A 20,054-nucleotide genomic window follows, 5' to 3' on the forward strand; every position below is an offset into this window, starting at 1 on the left:
CTTCGTCTTCTTCAGTTTTCTCTCCTTCAGCGGCACTGGCCGCTGGAGCAGCAAACCCCAATTGTATGTCTTACAAAATAAATAATCAGTGCTAAAGGGACAATAAGAGGAGGATGGAAGGTATTTGTGAGTGTTTATTTTATAAACCAGCACTGCGTTTTGTAAGTAGCTAATTAATTACCAGAGACTATCCTCAGAGCCATGCCATCGCCAACAACTGATATAGTAAAGACCCTGATATAGTAAAAATTTTTGCTGGTCCGAGTCACTTTACTACAGAGGGGTTCTACTGTAGTTGTATCGCAACCAAAAATTGGGATATCTGCACATCTTACTTATTTCAGATTATAAATGTCACAAATTGCTTGCTGAATCCTTCTTAAATGGTTCAAATGTCTAAAACCTTAATGTTTATGGTTGTTATGAAACTGGAACTTTGAAAATTGTTTCATGTCTGTTTCAGTGAGCCTCTTGCAGGGCCCAGCTTGGCTCTCTGTATTGATGTCAATGCAGACTTGCTCCCACACTGCAAAGAAAAAATTTTGCGGGTGCTCCACCCTGAATACCAAAGATTTGGCCAAGTGTGCAAATGAGCACTCAAACACACAGAGGTAACAAATAGAGTAAGTGCAAGGCATTTAACCAAGCAGATACCCTCTTTATTGCTCACAGATTCACAAAATGAGTAGGAATTCAAGGCTTTGGCACACAGTAGGTTGTAGTGCAGTTCTGGCATCCAGGCACCCGGTCAGATGAGCAGGTAAAAGATGAATGTGGCCAGGGCCACCCAGTGGCTGGCAAACTGCAGCTCGGACCATTTCCCCAGGGTATGCTGCATGCTGTAGCCCTGCACCATGGCACGCAGACACTTGGCAACAGTCTTCACAGTGAGGTCTTCGTTCTTTACATTTCTCCTTCACAATAATTAGCCCTATAGAGGACATCCAGAGAAACATATGTTGCCACCTCCATCATTTTCGGTTAACTGAATACAGGTTTCCAGTCAGAACTGTCAGAATGCGAGTTGTCCATAACAATGAATTGAGAAGAAAAACAAAATATTGTATAAAAGAAAAAACACTTTCTGAATAAAGTCAGCTTCTGTGCATAGTGTGGACAGTGAAGGGAAAATTATATGACATCATGGAGCTCCAGGTTAAAATAATATGGAGCAGTTTAAGCACCTAGCTGTCCATGAGAGGAGCGATGCCATCTCATGGCATGTAGTACCTCCTACTATGACTGTTCGCATCCCACAAACTACTAGTATACGTCTGTACTCTGTTTGCTGACACACAGTCATTCATGCAATACAGTAATGGTGATGTGTGTCAACTGGACACCTTTGCACTGTAAAGCATAAACCCCCCCCCCCCACGCACAGACACACAAAATGCTTTCACTCAACCACTTCACATTTGCACTGCCTTTTTGCTACTCTCCTGCACTCAAAATACAGGAAAAGAAGCATCCCGTTAGGACAGTCAAGATTTTGCCCACATCGCTGTCCATATTAGCGCGACATGAAAAATAGGGGCCCCAATGGGCTCAGTCCATTTCTACCATGTCCAATTTTTGGACAGTGAGGTTCCATATTAACGAGGCGAAAATACAATGAAAAAAATCCGGCTCTGTCTTAACCATACTCTTAAAGAAGAAAATGCGATAGCATTTAGGTTGCTTGTTATGATGTCTACAATGAATTTCTAATGTTGTTCTTGCCATTTTCCCACCAAAACTCTGGTTGGAAATTGTTCCATTGCCTTTATATGGAATGCATGAGTCATCACCTTCTAAAATGTTCCAGTACAATCCACAGAACTGTGTCATATTAGATTATACTAATCCGACCCACTAATACACCTTAACCCACCCACTAATCCCCAGTATTTCACCTTAATCAATTTTTTTAGGTGGGCCTATTTCCAAAATTTTGGGGATCCTTTGGAATTTTTAGAAATATTAGGGGCCCTCAGATTTTCAAATTTGCCGATGCCCTATGGTTGGTCCACTGGTGGTCAGTCAAGTGGTGCTGATGACATCACGAGCCTCTCAGTTGCGGTCACTGATCATGGGGAGTCCTCATACCACGACCAGTGCAGTGGCGCAGCGGTTAAGCAATGCACCACTGCCCCGGCAGGTGGCCGTTTCAAACACAGCCACCAGGTTGCTCTTCCCGAGCTCCCGTAAGGCTCAAGCAGAGCGCCACAGTGGACGGGTGGCAACTGCACAGAATTTGTCCACAGTGGCCAGTTTGCTCACAATCCAGTGGGCAGGTTGTGATGACCTCACAAGGTCACGTCACCTCTCTCGACCAATCAGGGAATTTCATGACAGAGAAGCCAGAATTTTTTGTGAGACAACAACCTAAACGTTGTCGCATTAAAAACTGACAGGAAAACTACAAAACTTGATGTAAGAAAGCTGCGATAGCAGCTGAATTTATCCTCAATTGATTGCATTAATGCTCTTAATTTAATGAATGCTTTTACTGGGCGGGTGGACATGGGGTAGGGAAGCGGATTGAGGGTGGCTGTGGGTAGGTGGGCAGCCCCCGCATAGGTGGATGGGGTGGGGAGGTGGCTGGATGGGGATGGGGGATGCTTTTAATTTAATGAATGCTTTTACTGGGTGGGTGGACATGGGGTAAGGAAGTGGATTGAGGGTGGCTGTGGGTGGGTGGGCAGCCCCCGCATAGGGGGACGGGGTGGGGAGGTGGCTGGATGGGGATGGGGGATGCTTTTAATTTAATGACTGCTTTTACTGGATGGGTGGACATGGGGTAGGGAAGTGGATTGAGGGTGGCTGTGGGTGGGTGGGCAGCCTCGCCTAGGGGGATGGGGTGGGGAGGGGGCATGTGGCTGAGCAGCTCCCTAGCCAGGTGAGGGAGGTGGTTGGTGAGTGGCGCTGCCACCATGGAGAGAGAGAGAGAGAGGGTTTATTGACAGGAAAGCTTCGGCCACCGAGACTGGCGTTTTCACAGAGTGACAGTAACACTTCTTCCACAGTTAAAAAAGCTTACATTCTAGATAGACAGGATACCACACATTTGCACTCCTCTTTCACGCCACCGTTTTCCTCATTCACTACTTTTTCATTCATCTCTGCCTCTGCTCTGTAGCTGCACTGCAATGTGAAGATGGGCGACACCCCACCTGCTCTTGCAGGGACTCGCTGTCAAACATGAGTCCCAGGTAGGCCAGGTGAAAAGCTGCTAGCAGGCCCAGAGCCAGGTTGGCACCACGGACACCCCAGTTGTTGGCCTGCGCACAGATGAAGACTCAAGCAATCAAAACTTTATAGCTGCAGCTGCTGCAGTCAGTGCGCTGAGGGATAATGCTGTAATGAAAATCTAGACATATCTGTTGGACATGATAACCAGATTTGTGACATTTTCAAACAGCCAATTGTAATGACCATATGCAACAATCAGACATCACGTTCAACAGCAAATGAGGCATCTGTCAAGCTGATACTATACCCCCATCAGAAGCTTTAGGACCACAGTGTTCGAAATTTAATGTTAACGCACACTTCGGCATCGGAATGAGGGTGCAGTGCTGCTACAAGCCTCTTTGAGTACTTGCTTAGACATCTTTCTTCACATGCAGTTAGGGTTCAGTATGACAACATTCTTCAGGGTTACCTGAAGATTTGCCTTTGTTCTCACTTGCAGGATCGATATGAAATTTAAACTCGAATTATAGTGAACTCAGTGCATGAGCTCCGGTCCTCTACCTGATAACATTACTATCACTGACTACCAAGCTGTATTTGACACCCCAAATATGTCCGAAAAGAACTGAGCAGACAACATTGATAAACACCTCAAAAAAAAAAAAAGATCCATTATACTTCGTTTCAAACATCATGTGCAACGCTGTCAAAGCTAGCGCTCTTGTCTGTGCTGCCTGCATCCGCAACTAAAAAGTAGTGTGTTGTTTGTGGTGAGCAAAACATAGTAAATGCTTTGCTTGTAGGCTTACCACATGACACATTTGTCATGATCTTGATTAAATGCGCTGTTATTGCTGACAACACGCTGTCGCTTTCTCGTGCCATACACCACTCGGGCACAGAACAAGCGCGGAGTAACACGCCTCCCTTTATTTTCCTGTCCGGACTACTTCCGTACCTTTCACAGCCGTTGCACTCGATGTATGAAACGGAGCATAGGTGCTCCAAGATGTACCACTGCCAAGGCATTATACATGGTACACCTCTGTATGGTTATACAGTGGTGTACCATAGTTCTGCAGCCACTGCAAACTCATTCCAAACTTTGAACTGTATAAAGCAGAACAGTCAGAAGTGCTTTCTTTTTAAGAATACAATTTGAAGCACAGCTTAAAAGCATAGTCCTTAGCTTCACAAAATTTTCCAGTGCCGAAATATTAATAACAAGTCGCAAAAGAAGTTTTTAACACGGTGATGTTTAGTGAACGAGAGCACAAGGACAAAACAAAAATAAAATCCCATAAATTCAACCCTAGAATGGGGTAAGCAAGCAGGTCCTACCTGAAGTTTGTGCTTCTCGCAGTCAGGTCGGCACGGACGAGCTCCAATGCAAGCGTTGTAAACTTGGCTCAGCTTTTGCCGCAACACTGCACATAATTGACTCGCTAGTAAGACCGCTCGCCAGAAACATTGATCCACTGTTCCTTACCATATTCAGCATAGCTGTAAAGAGCTAGTGACAGCAGCACTGCAGCCAATTGGAAGTTGAGGCCCTGCGGTCGAACGCAAAACAGCAAGCATGAGCAAGATTCGATGGGGCATGTCACATGCCTTCTAGCCATGTTGAATGAAAATTGGAGCCCAAAAACCAAGACCAATGGACAGCCACACAATAGCTCAGTGTGTGGTTCTAATTTTCCTTTTCATATTTAATATCATTTTCCTCTGAACAGCATCGAAATCTATATGAGGCAGTATACTGCAGGAGCTGTAAAATGTGATAGGTTTTAACGTAGTTCTACCAAGTAGACATGCGAAAACGTGTGTTCGCATTCTTCGCCTCTTCTTTCTGGCATCTGCATGTGCACGCAACCATGTTTCTCACTCTTCATTTTCACACCCTCTGCACTCAGTGGCAGCTTAAACAACGTCCTCCTCTTAATCCGAGCTTACATGAGTTGCTCCGAGGCTTCACAAAAGATTCTTGGTAGGGTTCGACCCCATTAAGTAGTGCTTTCGCAACAAAACAGGATAAAGAACCACTCCCCAATAGAATTGAAAGTCTGAAATTTTCAGAGCAGGAAGTGAAAAAAAAAAGAGAAAGGAGGTGGTACAAAGAGCAAGTGCAATGTGGACCTGTTCAATAGACATAACAGAGAGCCTGGCTTTTGATAGCATTTCTTATATTTCCCCTCCTTTTATAGCAAGCAATTTCTTTATACCATAGCCTAGTTTTTCAACATTCTAAAGAGCAGTCCTAAACAGCAGGAAAAATGCAGGAATATATAGTACAGTGAAAAACGTGTGCTTTTGGCCTTGCAGGTACGACAATATGAAGTAGCATTCCATCTACAGCACTCACATGGAGGAGAGCGCTGGTCGCATACGTCAGCAACAAGGCGCCAAGGTTGCCCAAACCTGGCCGGGAAACCTGGAAAACATCTGCACACAAAGAGTCGATAAATAGGTACTTCAGAAACATTGTCACAAATGAAACTGCATGACACAAAGACAAAGAGTGAGGAAGGGCACACACTAACGCAGTCTTGCAACTGGCATTTTAGTGAAATAAAATTTGAAGCAGCCTTCATGTAATGTAATATGAATTTCAGCATCAGCTCTATGAGTAAGGGAAATGTGGAAGAAAGATTAAGACCAGAGAATGTGCTTGAGGCTCAGCTGCAAGCTTATTTAACTCTAATGACAGTTAAATTAGTGTTGTGACTAGTTTAAAAATGAGACCGATGCCAATAAGTCATGTGACCTTGCATGAGACGATGCCATTCTTGCTATAGATGTTGTGGAAAATGCAAGCGTTAATGTTTCTTTTTGAGGCATAGCTATAACCATCACAAGTAGCTCCACTAAGAGAGAAAAACATTTATTGAAATCTCAATGAGGTTAGCGGTGGGTCGTCGTCTTCATCGTGTCCACTAAGCAACCTTCTGGCCCAGTTAAATCACCCCCTCACCCACCAGCGCCCTACTTACAGTGCTTGAGCCAAGTGTGCATGGCGCGGTTCCAGTGCACTACTACTTGGACCAGTGACCGGGGTAGCTCCACGTCCAGCGGGGAGCACAGCTGCAGTGTCCTGCACACACACACAACACTGCATTCACTGCTGTTGTCCTTCGTAGAGACAATCCTTTTTGAGTAACACAGTGCGAGGCTATGAAACACTTTCTGGAGGCATGGGGATGCAAGTTCCCACACCCACAGCGGCTGCAGCTGTATCACATACTTTCTGTACTTACGAGGGTTACTTCCAACTAGTATGAAAGAACTTATGTGCAGCGTCTGGAAAAAGGATGGAAGAAAAGCCAAGGCAGCATAGCATAAAATAGTCTATTTTGAAGTATTAGAACATTGTGTCCCCTTCAGGCACTGTGTCCACAACACTATCGAATCTCTCCTACACAAGGCGTGATTTCCACAAAAGTGGAATGAACAAACCTGCTGCAGTCTGAAAAATCTTGTGTAGAAAAATGTCGAGTCAGGCATGCAAAATGAATGCAGGAATTGGCTTTTTTAAATGGATGGCGCAGTGTTTTACAGTACCTCTGGTATGGCTCCGACGAGCGTTAGTTTTCATTGTTGCTTGTTTTGCAAACATAAACACTTGTATGTGCCTAAAACCTGTTGATTTGTTTACACGACGATTTAACATTACGACAAGAATGAGTCAAAAGAAGTAGAATTGAGATATTGAATATAATGCTGAGTCACAATATGGATACACAAGGACCCAAGAGTAAATGCATAATAATTAACTTGGGAAGGATGAAATTTTTTCTGCGCAATTCTGGCATGCTCCTCACAAAAATCTGCAATTCTGAAAATTTCTCCCCCACAGGATCGTAACTCAAGCCTGAAAGAGATACAGACCTCTGCCCGTACCACATGTTACGTACGACATGTGAGAAATACCTAAAACATATTTCATTCCAGGAGTTTGTGAATTTGACCTGGCTCAAGACACAGAACCTACTTAAGACTGCCACCATTATGACGCATTCTCATGTGAGAGATAGCACTTTGCTGCCTTACTTCGCTGCGTGAGACCGTTACATGCCTTCCGAATTATATCATGTACCTATAAATAACATCACACACACTACTCCCTGCTCCCGAGTCACGACAGCAGAAGTTACAGTGGCATGCTGATGTGATCTATGTCTGCCACTATTGTTCTCATGCGCCTCTCCACTATTCAGCTAAAGAAGCTCATAAGCTAACGACTTTGTGCCACTACTGCTTTAATAATCTGACCCTTTACAGGAGTGGTTCAAAAGGCATTGCTAACTCTTGTAGAACCTGCACTGACTCTTTTATTTAGGATCTATTATGCCTATCTTCGAAAGTTCTCGTGACCATACACAAACTGTACTCTTATTCAGAGACAATACTTTATTGCTTTATGAAGTGAAAAGGTCATAAAAGCAATTTAAATTTCCAGCTCCTTCATTGCGCAGCCAGAAATTGAGAGGCGTATTGCTGTTATCAGAAATGCAGACTAAATTGAATCCACACTTTATGCTTTGGCTGTGATGATAGTGTTCAGTTTTGTACACAACTCCTGTTACACATGTCGTTTCATCCTTAATTATACAGCTCAGTTAAAAAACTAACAAAAAAATGTCAGGGCACAACAAAGGCCACAGAGAGGAACATAGGTTTCGGAACGCCCCATTCCCGTTCATAGTGGTGAGTGTAATAGAGTGCAAAGCTGCAGCTGATAATGAGGGCAGAACGACTTGCCAGGATCCATCGTGACTGACGCCCGCCGCCACAGCACTGGCCTCAGATAGGAAAGTGATGAAGTAGTGGCTGAAGCGGAAGGCTAGCGCATCCCGGTACGCAGCCAGCCACCTGCAAAGCCAGTTTGTTGAATATCAAATGTTAACACTTTAATGCATGAAATATATGCAAGAAAATAATACAGTGAAAAGGCTAACCTTCGACATTGTTATTGCGCTACTCACGGTTTACATAAACCAGAACGACACATACAGACAGGGCGCAAAATGCTAACACTCAATTTTTTTGTTGTCCAGGTTAAAAAAATGCCACTGAACCTCGTCTCTGAACGCAGGTGTGAGCATGAAGTGTTTGCAATACACAGCTTAGCACAAGGCTATGTTAAAAAAGGGTATTTAATGTTTTTATTAATGATGAAACAACTATGAAATTTTCTGTAAGCATCTATTCCTGCGTGTCGATTTCAAATATGTCATTCAATTTAATGTAAAATGAGTCCTTGTGCACTTATGTAATAAGTTATGCAAGTTATTTGTCGAGAACTTTTTAATCCTTTGTAGGACAGCAGGATGCATGTTGTTCCGCTTGCTCAAGTGGCAGAAAACAAACAATGGTGCATCTGCGTATCATATTTTCACGAATACTGCCAAATAATCAAACAAACCATTCACATTACTTTTGTTCGTTAACAGGCCTCCTTGGTGTTATGACTGTTTTTACAAGCGAGGGTGTAAAGTTTGGCGTGGCTTATATTGACAGAAAAAATAAGATCTGAAAAACTGTGACGCTTTAGAGCCTTTTCCATCAGTCAACTGCTTCACAGTACTTCTTGAAGCAATTTTCAGTTCTATTGCAAGTTTTCATGTGCATCTATAAGAATGAGGTAAGAATACATATCAAATTTTGTGTATTTTTACAAACTAATGGGTACAAATGTGTACCCCCTTTTTTCTACAAAACTAGTAGCCGAAGAGCCTTGAAAGTATGTTGTTCAATTTTTAAAGTCATTCTGAATGCAATTTTACCATCTAAGTGCATGCGAGGCACGCATACAGCTTGCATTTTATAAACGGTTAGGAAATTTTTGTGCAGGAAAGTTGCCAAAATGTATGCCATTAGTTTTTCTTGACATCAAGGTATGCAATAAATGTAAAATGATTATTGTGCCTACCATAAAACTTGAGTTATAGCGTTCTGAAGTTGCCACTTCAGAAACATGAATGCAAACTTTTCTTCCCATTTCTGAAGCAGCAACTTCAAAACCCTATAAATCTTCTGTAACAGGCAGGATGATAAGCTTACCCTTACAGAATTCCTTGATGTCAAGAGAAACCAATGGCATGCATATTAGCAAGTTCCCTACAACAAAATTTCTTGAAAGCTCTTGACAAAAAAACTTGCATATCTCATTACATAAGTGCATAAGGACTTGTTTTCCATGAAATTAAATGAGAAATTTAAAATCATCCAGCAAAAATACATGCTCCTCAAAGATTCTGTCACTGTGACTGCATTAAAGAATAATTTTCTCAGGCCCTCTAACACTGGTAAGTTCACTGAGCCATAGAAGAATGTCTTAGTATATAACAAGTGTAGCTTAGACTCATTCTGGTATGTCACAGTGTGAACAATGCTGTACTGCAATATGATATCAAGTTCTTCCCGTAGCCGAGACTAAAGCAATCTAGATAGGCTACTCAGAGAGGTGCGCTCTGTCGTCTTTATTTTTGCAAGCTTTGATGTTTGCTTACTGATGGCTGCCCAAAACTTCCACAAGAGTTCACAAGCACCTCCTTCGCCAAATTGTTAGCGTTTAATCATAGCCATACTGTATTCAAGTTCCAACAGCTATGTCATGTTGCATCAACGCAGAGAGGCTCAAACTATTACTGACTTATTAACCTGACACGGAATGAGTCAAAACAATTTTTAATTCGCAGTCACTAACACAAGATTGTAACAAGTGTTCAGTGTAGTTGGATTTAATGTGTTGCCTTGTCATATTTCATAGGCAACATTAACAACAGCAAAGGAGAAATGGGCATCCATTTTATAACTATCTTGGTCATTCCTTACTGCACAGAACAAGCTTCTGTTTAGCGTGAGTGCAAACAGGCTCAATTTGTATGCAGGCTAGGCTAGGTTAACACTGGGTATTAGCTGTCTAATTACTATAATACATAACAAGTGACCGCACGTTGGTTGAGCAGGACTTGTGGATGGGCACTTGTTGCACAACACTTGCATACAATGCAACTATTAAGGCTATATCCTGAATGGATCCTCAGCCAAGCCCAGTCAATTTGTACCCATTAGAAAAAGATTAGAGGGCTGGGCACACAGTGTCACAGCAGAAGCCTTGCCTGAGGCCCAGAGTATTGGACAGCAGCCAGGTTGACCAGCAGTTGGAGACGGTCAGGCAGGTGTAGGACAGCATCAGGCTGCGACCCAGAGCAAGCAACCAGGGCCCAAACCCAAGGCTCGCCAAAAGCGTGGGCTCCAGGCTCCTGGAGTATGTGTCATAGCCAACCCAAGGCCCAAACGGTGCAGTGCCCGCATGCAGCAGGTAGCCCAGCATGGCCACGGGACCTGGCAGTCCCAGCCGGCCTCGGTCTAGGTCGACGGCCAGCGATATGAGCTTCATGCACAGCACCAGCTGGCATCCTGCACCCCACCACCAAGGAAAGCCGCTGTTGTGGCTGCCCTAGACAGCCTTCGCTGCCTAGCAGGTATCCTACCTCGAACTTGGTGCCAGGACGTCGGCTCGACCAGCCGTAGCTCACTGCAAGAAAGATGCCACAATCAATACTTAGTTCCGTGAGACCCACTACAAGGCTAGATGTTACACATATTAACCTTGGAAAAAGCTCAAAACAAAGGCAATCATGAATGGCAGAGCATCTGAAGTCAGTGCCCATGCCACCTTTTCGTTGTGAGTGGGTGCCTTTGTTTCGCACTGCTTTTTGGGTCCGATTATGCTTAGTTCAACTGGCACAGTTATAACTGCGATCAGTTATATTGCGATAAGCTATATTAGATATCACGCAAATTCGAACGCAGTCAGACACACTTGTGCGACAGTTTGTGGGCCCACAATCTTTGCCCCAGAAGCCGCTGTCTCACCAAGTGTGACAGTGACACAATGCCGGGAAAACGACTTGACAGGCTCCTTATGCTATCACATAAAATCTGGCCAGAATCAATGGCCAATTTCTAAAGATCAGCAAATGGCAGCGCTGCCTATGAGTAAAGCAGTAAGCTGTTCACAGATCTACAAGTGTATTGAACAGCTTATCATAGTTCACATGAATGCCGGAAGTGGCATTACAATCCACTTGCCAACAAATTACATGGGCCTAATGGTGATTATAGCAAATTGTATGATCAAAGTGTCACAGTGGCAAGAGAGCCAGCGAAAGCCAGAGATTAACTGCGTGCATGGTGGTGCTGCACTCAACAATGCGCGTCACTGTTATATGATAACATTCTGCATTGCCAATAGGGAATTGAAGCTACGGAAAGATACTCAAGTGACACTGTAATTGTTCTACTGTGAAACCAAAAATCACTGCCGATAAGCACTTGGATCACAACATAAGCGACACCCTATTTTGAACTCTCAGAGATGTGCACCTAACTGATAGCACTCTTCATTCCAGAGCCTCTTCCAGATGCTCGGAGACTGGCGTCGTGAAAGCAGAGCAAAGATTTCTCCCAAGTTCACAAGACCGCGCGTTACGGCACAGTCTTGTGAGCCTTGCCTTGTAAGCCTTGTGTGCTATGGCACCGAGCTGATCAGGCAAAGACGACAACTACCAAGTCGTGCCCATGCTCATGCTCTCCGCAGCAGATGATGGAACAAATGTGCAACTGTTTTGTGAACAGATGTGACAGCCAGCAGTTCTGCATTCTCTATTTCTACGTCACAGTCCGTGTAATTGAAATCGAAACCGAAGGCAAGAAAAAAGCACCTTAATAAATTATTTAAAGGAGTATAGACACCTAATTTTGGTGGCATGTTTTCTTCTCTATAATGATGCCGAAGACACTACGACACATGAATCACCATGTGATATTCGTCTATGACCGCTAAATAATTTATAATCAATTTTTCCTGTCATGCTGTTTCAGTTTCGGTTTCAACAGCCGAAGGATGCCTGTGACATCAAAAACAAGTGCTTTTGTGTCACGTGAAGCATGGAAAAACGTCCATATAATCGCTGCTTCATCGTTTTAATTTACTGCAGTGCTGAAGCCAGCCTTCCTCAAGAGCCGGAATGACAACAAATGAGGAAACAGCGATTATATTGCAGTTTTTTCATGTCTCACATGACCTGTAAGTACACGTTGACGTCACAGTCCTCATTCGGCTGTTGAAACCAAAACCGAAACAGCATGAAAAAGAAATGCGATTATAAATTATTCATTGGTCATAGGAGAATACCAGGTGGTAATCCATGTATAGTAATGCCTTACACATCATTACAAACAAGAAAACGCCACCCAAAATTTAAGTGTCAATACTCCTTTAAAGTGTACAGGAACACATCTCCTGCTGTAATAACAATCCTAATGTCTTCATTTGTTATCAGCAAAGAAAGAAGGAAAAAGTACACAAATCTTGATGTCTCTACTTCTGTAGGAGTAATTGTAGAAGTAATCCAGGGTTTGATGGAATGCCGTCTGGCCAGGTTGAACATGGCTGAATAAGTCTTGGGTCACTGACCAATTGTCAAAAAACAAAAATGTGTTTTTTGACAATTGGTCAGTGACCCAAGTCTTATTCAACCAAATAATTGTAGAACCATCTCTGTTAAAAATTCTATTTTGCACCTGCTGTTTATTATGCGTATGAGTGCACACACAATGCTTTATGTGTCCAGACCTGACAAGCACTTTCACCACCAGGAAGGAATGCACCGGTCTGTGTACCTCATCCAAACTTCTGCCCGAATCAGCACAACAAGGATGAGCATCTGCTATAGCTGAACCCAAAATGAAAGTATAGCAGCTGGGAACTATCATGTCACTCGTTTCTCTCAGTACATTAGTTTTACTGATGAGCATTAGGCAGTAGATTTGATGGTCAACAGTGGTAGGCCCAACTAAATGGTGCAAAATACAAACCCTGTGCACTGAGATTCCACTGCATGTTTAATGGGCCCTAAGCTTCTCCACAAGATTGGCAAAGGACTATAACGTCGACACCTTGCACACTGTGAGCACCTCAGCCAAGTTAACAGTCTTATCAGGCACACACAACTCACAAAAGAGTGTAAAAGTAAGGTCTCCCAGATTGCAACTCCTCCATGGCTGCACCATGACATATACTGCAGCCACAGTTGGGGGCCAGTGCCAGCATTAACTGATGACACTGCAAGCGCTGTCACTGAGGACAGTAGAGGAGACCAGGCTGCCAAGGGCAACAGCATTGGCCATGGCCTTGGTAAGTGGAGTGATAGCTCCAAAGGAATGAGCCGAAAAAAACAGTAGAAGCTAAATAATCTGCATTTGTTACCCTTGTCCCTGTTGCACATTTCAGACAAATTCTTACAGAAAACCATCACGTATAAGGTACCTTCCAAAGCATTGTTCATGATCAGCAAGGGGGCAGTTCAGGCTGCCTTTTATAGAAACAAAGTAACTTAGCCATTCAAATTTAATCCAGGGTCCCGTGCTACGGCAACATCCACAGCCCATTATGCAGCTTTTCAGCACAACTACAGTGTACGCACTGTGCCCACTGACATAGCCTTTGCATAAAAAAATTTCCGAATCTTCAGATCTAGCACAGTTTCAAAGCAGTTGAACAAGCGTTCCCTCTTTTTTCCTTTTTCCAGCAGCCATTTGTGTGTTCAATAGCAGGTCCCACTCATAGACGCATACTTTGCTATACACTTGCTCCTGCTCCCAATCCAAAACATACAGAAAGCTCACCATACGTACAATTCATATAAACGTACAACTTACCAGGCAACAACAAAGACAGCGACCAGCAAGGCACATGCAAGGCCACGATGCTGGTGGAGTCCAGTCAGCAAGGCAGTCCCTAGCAGTGCCAGGCCAGCTACGTATGCCGTCAGGTGACCAACCAAGGCATACAGGCAGCACAGGCCAAGGAGTGCAGACAATGTGTGCACCCACACGCCACCAGCTGGCAGCAACCCTGCCATTCAACAGTAAAGAGGTATTACGACACAGCAGCAGAAAGATTTCACGTAGCAGTAGCATGTTTTGTTTTTTAACGTCCCAATGATGACAAAGAATATAAATGGGGCACCTCCATTTAGTGTGAGCCAACAATTTACATGGATGGTCAGCTTCAAAACACACCACATCGTCACTGCATAAGGCCCTGTTTTTTTTTTTGTCTTGCATAATAAGCATCACCTTCTCGCCACCTGCTAGCTAAGCACTGTTTGTTCACTATCACCCTCCACTTAGAGCAGTTAGTTGTTTAAGTAGGTTTAACAAGTGCAAGAAGGACACCGACGCAAAACTGTACATGGTCAACTCGTGATGAAAACTATCATGAGTTGAATGAGTTGAGTTGAGTTGTTGTATGCCACCGGTAGGATTAGCCTTGCTTAGTCTGCCGGCAGAAAAGTGTCATGTTCGGGCTACTGCGACAATGGAGCCTCAATTCCATCAGTGCCAACAACACAAGGACCACGTGATGCCCCGCCCTCTCACTCAGCCAAGCGCAACAGCCCAAAGAAAAATCGTCAACCTGGTTCTTAAAACTAAATTCCACTTGCGTTCTTGACTGCCGGCTGTCTCATAAGGCTTGCGATACTTTTTTAAATGACGAAAGCAATTCTTTCTACAAGCACACCTCTAAGTGCAAATTTACTAGTAAATCATGTTAATTACAGACAAACAAACGGTTCATGCCGAAAAAATCCCGAGACAGACTAAGTGATTTTTGAACATACAGAATTGCCGCATTAAATCACCGAAAGAAAGTCAGTAATTCAGTAGCGGAAAAATATTTTCCCCCAAAAGCCAAAACTTGAGTTTTAAATAAACAAAAAAAAATCTGCCAAACATTTTAATCATAAAAACCAAAAAGTCAAACCCCTATTCATGGTTTATGGGGGTTTAACGTGCCAAAGCGACTCATGCTATGAGGGATGCCGTAGTGAAGAACTCCAGAAATTTCAACCACCTGAGGTTCTTTAACGCACATTGACATCGCACAGCACATGGGCCTCTAGCATCTCGCCTCCATCGAAATGCAACCGCCGAGGCTGAGATCGAACCCGCGTCTTTTGGGTCAGTAGCCGAGTGCTATAACTACTAAGCCACCGCAGCGGCACACGCTGTGGGACTGTCCTGGCTACCATGGAGTCAGGAAAAACCAACTCAAGACACAAGTCCCACCATACAGTGAATGGACAGCAACAACGGTTGGGCCCAACCTATGCTGCTGTCCCTCTGGGAATTTGCTCACAAGGCAAGCACTGACCGTCAAATGTAATCTCCCTGCCCCCACTTCCCTTTAAATAGGCTTCCACGCCAGCCCCGTTTCAATAAATAATTACTTAAGTCAAAACACTGAGAGCAGATGCTCTTTCAAATTCAGCAGCACATAAGTGGCTTTGTGAGACTGCAAAAAATTTTTTCTCATGCAGAATCGTGGCAGTAGTCAGCACTAACTCACCCACATTGAATTCAGTAGCTGTGAAATCAAATGCCTCCTTAGCCTCTCTATGCCCTTTTCTCAGAAATTGTCAGGGTGCCTTTCCAGCTGTCTTAAAGATCCCTCTAGGCAAGCAATGACCTTTAGCAGACCTAGGCAAAGGTCTGCCACGCCAGTGCGGTGGCTTGTCCAGAGCAGCTAGCAACTTTTAAACGTGCTTCGCAGTCAAGGGCGAATTTATGGGGCGCGGAAGCTGCGGCAGGCAAGAAAATTTACACAGGGAAACTAGGCCGATTGCTGAAGTCCAAGGGGCCGACCTTCCCAAGAATAAACCCTAAATCCGCCCCTGTTTGCAGTATTTTTTTTTGCAAGTATTCGCTAAGAATATTTTCCACATATTGATTAGTTTCTTTTTTTTTTTTCGTGTGCAAGTAGAATTCCCTTACACACTGATCACCGTTCTTCGTAATCACTAAAGTGGCGTACTTTACTTTTATTTGCAAGTCTTACTATCGCTGCTTTCTTTTGTTATTATTTTTTTGCACATGACTGCTAGTTTGCAGTTCTTCAACTTTCTTCAACAACCTGATATTTTTTCTCCCCCCCCCCCCTTTCGCATGCTGCCACGGCTCATATGGCTATTTTCCGTCGGTACATGGCCCTGTCCGTAATAAATCAGGTCGCGCTAGATACAGCCAGACAGCGTAACAACCGTAAACTTATCAGTTGTAATAACTGGCACGACCTCACTCAAAAAAACCGCGCAACGAGCAACTTTTTCACACTCACTAGCGCTGACGACGGTTCTGAGGAGCAAACACGCAGGCAGCAACACCACTGCCGCGCGTAGCCCATCGCGCAGCGTTGGGACCAGGCAGTGAGTGTACAGATCGCTTAGGGCGACGACATCGCCAGTTTCTTCATCGTCGAAGTAGTACTCCTCCTCGGGGAAGTTCTCATCCTCGTAGTCGAAATCCATCTGCCGCAGTCACGACGACACGCAGTCATTACCGATGGGTGGGCACTTTTCCTGGCGTAGACTGCGGCAAGAAAGAGCACAGCGGACGTCGTTGCAGCTGCAACCAATTAAGAATACAAAACTGCGCTCGTAACTCCGACGTCAACTCCATGAATGTCAACTGCTCCTTCGGAATGAATGCGGCCATCCCGCCCGTCAGTGTTGCTGCTGAGAGCGGGCGAAGTTTGTCAAAACTAGCGGCAGGAGCAGTGCGAGCTGATGACAACAAGAAAATAAAAATTTCAAAACACAACATTTCAACTAATATAAAAATATCTCAAATACGAGCAATAATAATGCAATTTTGTTGTATAGTTGTATGGCTGTTGATTTGGTACACTTAGCTGTTTCAACTGATAGCTGATAGGCTGCTCTTGCTGGCGCGCTTATTTGACAGTGGCTTTGAGCGTCACTTTGAATTTCGTTGCATAGAGTACGGAAAGAATCTGTTGACCTGAAGCCTCCTCCAGGTCCTACTTTGGAGTGACCTATCCAGTCACACCAAAGAAGTGACCCACGACCCGGATCAGTTAAGACTCATGATCCGTCAGGCGGAGGCAGCTTACTATAAGACTCTTCGCGGTCTCCGGTGATGAGAGGCTGGGAGGCACCCCCAGCTAATTGCTGCGCCCAGACCGTGAGGCCCCATGATGACGGAAATAAAGTTCATTCATTCATTCCTTGCATTACCCACAATAAGGATTCTACCGTTATTCTGGCGAGCTGTGGAACATCCTTTAAATGCAGAAAGGATTCAGTGGCTTAACAGGGTAAAGAGGCCAGTTGGTGCGACATTATGACTGAAAAACCGCGACAGACGCAGAACAGAGGAAGAAGACAACACAGGGCGGTACTTACAACTGAAATTTTATTGAAAAACAGCATAGCTTTTACAGATGGGAAACACGTGTGCGCTACAAGCAAAAATAACAAGGAGCCGGAAAATATTAACACACAAAAGTAAAATCTACTCGGAAGATAAAAAACAACAGGTTACACGTGGAAATGAAAAAGCACAAATGGCACCAAAACTAAAATGGAAAGATCCTAATAATAATAACAACCCAGGTTGAGGAGCACAGAAGACAACAAACGCTCGTGGAAGTGATGCCACAGAATGAGCATCGATATACCAGTGTGCAACAAAGAACTCAAACTGCGAGAAAACGCAGTTCTTTTTGCAAGATAGCTACCGAAGGAGAGCTAACACATTCGTCAGGTTGTGAACGTAAAATGGCCAGTGCATCTACAATCTCTCAAGTTCACCCTTCCTTCTTCCTATTATCTGTGTACGGCTCAAATAAGGGTAACAACCTTCACAACTGCGACAGTGAACTGGAAGATTTGAGCCGCCAGCCGCCTCTTAGGAACGCACATGCTCTCTTAAACTCTCATTAAGGCGTCTGCCCAATATAAGTGCGACCACACCTGAGAGGGATCTTATAGAAGACGCCTGTTGTGCATTCCACACGCTTATTCTTTTCTAAGTGCTTCTTTGCACACTTGCCTTGTTTTAACTGATCCCCATATGTAAAATCCATGCTGCTTTTCAATAAAATTTCAGTACTTAAGTACCGCCCTGTGTTGTCTTCTCCCTCTGTCCTGCGTCTGTTGCGGTTTTTTAGTCATAATAGCGTTAAGGGTATACGACGCGATAGCTTTAGTGGGTTAACGATCATATATGCAGAATTGCTTATTCTCTTATTCTCAAGTTTACATTCATAGATCCGCTGGAGTCCTCGTACCCCTCCTGGCGCAGTGGTGCAGCGGTTAAGCGATGCGCCACTGCCCTGCGATAGCGGGTGCTGCCATCGGTGAGTCTAGTCCAATGTCGGGACGTGGCCCTCTCTGGGCTGTTGCAAACCAGTTTCGCTGCCGCTTCCACCGCGCTAGCGTAGGGTGCAAAGAGCCCAGCGAGCAATGCGGCAACGCCCGGAAGGCCCTCAATTGAAAGGTCAGTGCATCAACTGAACTTTTGATTAAGCAGTGAATAGCATGTTTGGAGGCTGGTTTGGCGGCTATGGGGCAATCAGACGAAACAACAGGTCAGCACTAAACATCGCCTTGAACTACGCCTGCTTCTGTACAGAAGGCATTAACTCACTTCTTTATGAGGAACAAAGCTGCGTCTTACTACGCTCGTTGCTCTCCTCGGAGCTCTCCTTCTTTGCTGTGGTGTTCCTCTTGCCGAACGAGTGCGATTTGGGGGCCTGTGTCCTGTTCCCTTTCTTCTTGGATCCGGCCTCTGCGGAGAGAACAAAGAAACTTAAGTTCAGCTCCAACAAAACAATTGTTGCAGCTTCGGTTCTGCGTGTTCTTGGGGAAAAAAACGCGCGTTTATTTCATCCTGGCTACCCCAACATTCATGCCACCATCCGTGTTGAGACAACTGCACCAAAGAGTTCGCCCATGATCTAATAATATTCGTGTTCTATGCCCACCGAGTCCACTCTGCTCCAGGAAAAGGGCTGCCATTTAGTATTGCAGTTCGACTAGAGTCTTGCAGCCTATTTTGCAATGCAGGGCATGAGTGATAAAGAAAGCAAATGGAGCTCTTTTTTTCTCTTGGTGCACACCAACCCTTCTCAGAGTATTGCTGGCTTATAATTTCTGTTGGAAGATCTGTACGTTTTTTCTTCTCTAGAGCTTTAGCCAGGCACGTGCTGCGTGCATACCTTGATAGATACATTGATTGCATACCATGATGTTTTCACGAGTGTGTCCCATTTCTACAACAAACGGTAGCACGATGAAATCCAGATGGAATTCCCAGCTATGGCCATTTTCATATGATAGCCGCCGTGGGACCTGTTAAAACTGGCTTGCGTGTAACTCAAGACAAAAGTGAGTTGCCGCTGCCATCTATGTGAGATTGCTCGTATGTAAGGTGGTTGTATGTGCACCTCGCACTTCGTCAGTCCTTTACTGGAATCTCGTTTTGAAGCAGATGTCTCACGCATCCTCGCGCATAGAATTCACCTTCGCTGCAATTAAGCATATTGCCGTTGTTCAGTGGTGAACATTTATAAAACCGCCGCGTGGTACACTGTTTACGACCGAGGCCCACCAAAACTAGAAGCAAGTTGACAGCGTCCACTGGGACTGAGGAGCTCGTACAAAGTCGAGACGCCAACAGCGGACGCCAACAAGATGTCACTAACTAAATCTTCGGTTTGGCTCTTCGCGCGAATCCCCCTAATTCAATCCACACAATTTCACTTAATTCATGAATGCAAACAAACAGGATGCTATGCACTTGTTAAATATTTCTTCCAATCAACAAAAATTTACAATGCCTCCATGCAGTGGCAAGCAGCGGGAAGCCCGGAGAGTAGCCACCCAAGCCCGGGTGCGTTCCGCCAAAGTGTTGAGTTGAATTTAATGCCGCATAAGCGACTAAGACTATCATGCGCCAAGCTCAAGGTATAAGAAATTGTTTTCTGTATAATTTTACAAAGG

At 44.4% G+C, this 20,054-nt stretch overlaps 1 protein-coding gene across 1 annotated transcript; it reads right to left on the reverse strand.

Moving 5' to 3' along the window:
* Positions 1 to 612: 612 nt before the first annotated feature.
* Positions 613 to 16,753, reverse strand: por (Protein-serine O-palmitoleoyltransferase por). The gene is made up of 11 exons (XM_077632201.1): positions 16,367 to 16,753; positions 13,906 to 14,101; positions 10,674 to 10,717; positions 10,299 to 10,599; positions 7,936 to 8,046; positions 6,168 to 6,268; positions 5,540 to 5,619; positions 4,667 to 4,730; positions 4,519 to 4,604; positions 3,156 to 3,263; positions 613 to 847 (listed from the first exon to the last, which is right to left on the reverse strand). Exons 1-11 carry the CDS (start codon positions 16,554 to 16,556, stop codon positions 749 to 751), a joined length of 1,380 nt encoding a protein of 459 aa, XP_077488327.1. The 5' UTR covers positions 16,557 to 16,753; the 3' UTR covers positions 613 to 748.
* Between the last annotated feature and the right edge of the window lie 3,301 nt (positions 16,754 to 20,054).

The sequence above is a fragment of the Amblyomma americanum genome, chromosome 7 (genome assembly GCF_052857255.1).
Source record: "Amblyomma americanum isolate KBUSLIRL-KWMA chromosome 7, ASM5285725v1, whole genome shotgun sequence".
Classification (NCBI taxonomy): domain Eukaryota; kingdom Metazoa; phylum Arthropoda; class Arachnida; order Ixodida; family Ixodidae; genus Amblyomma; species Amblyomma americanum.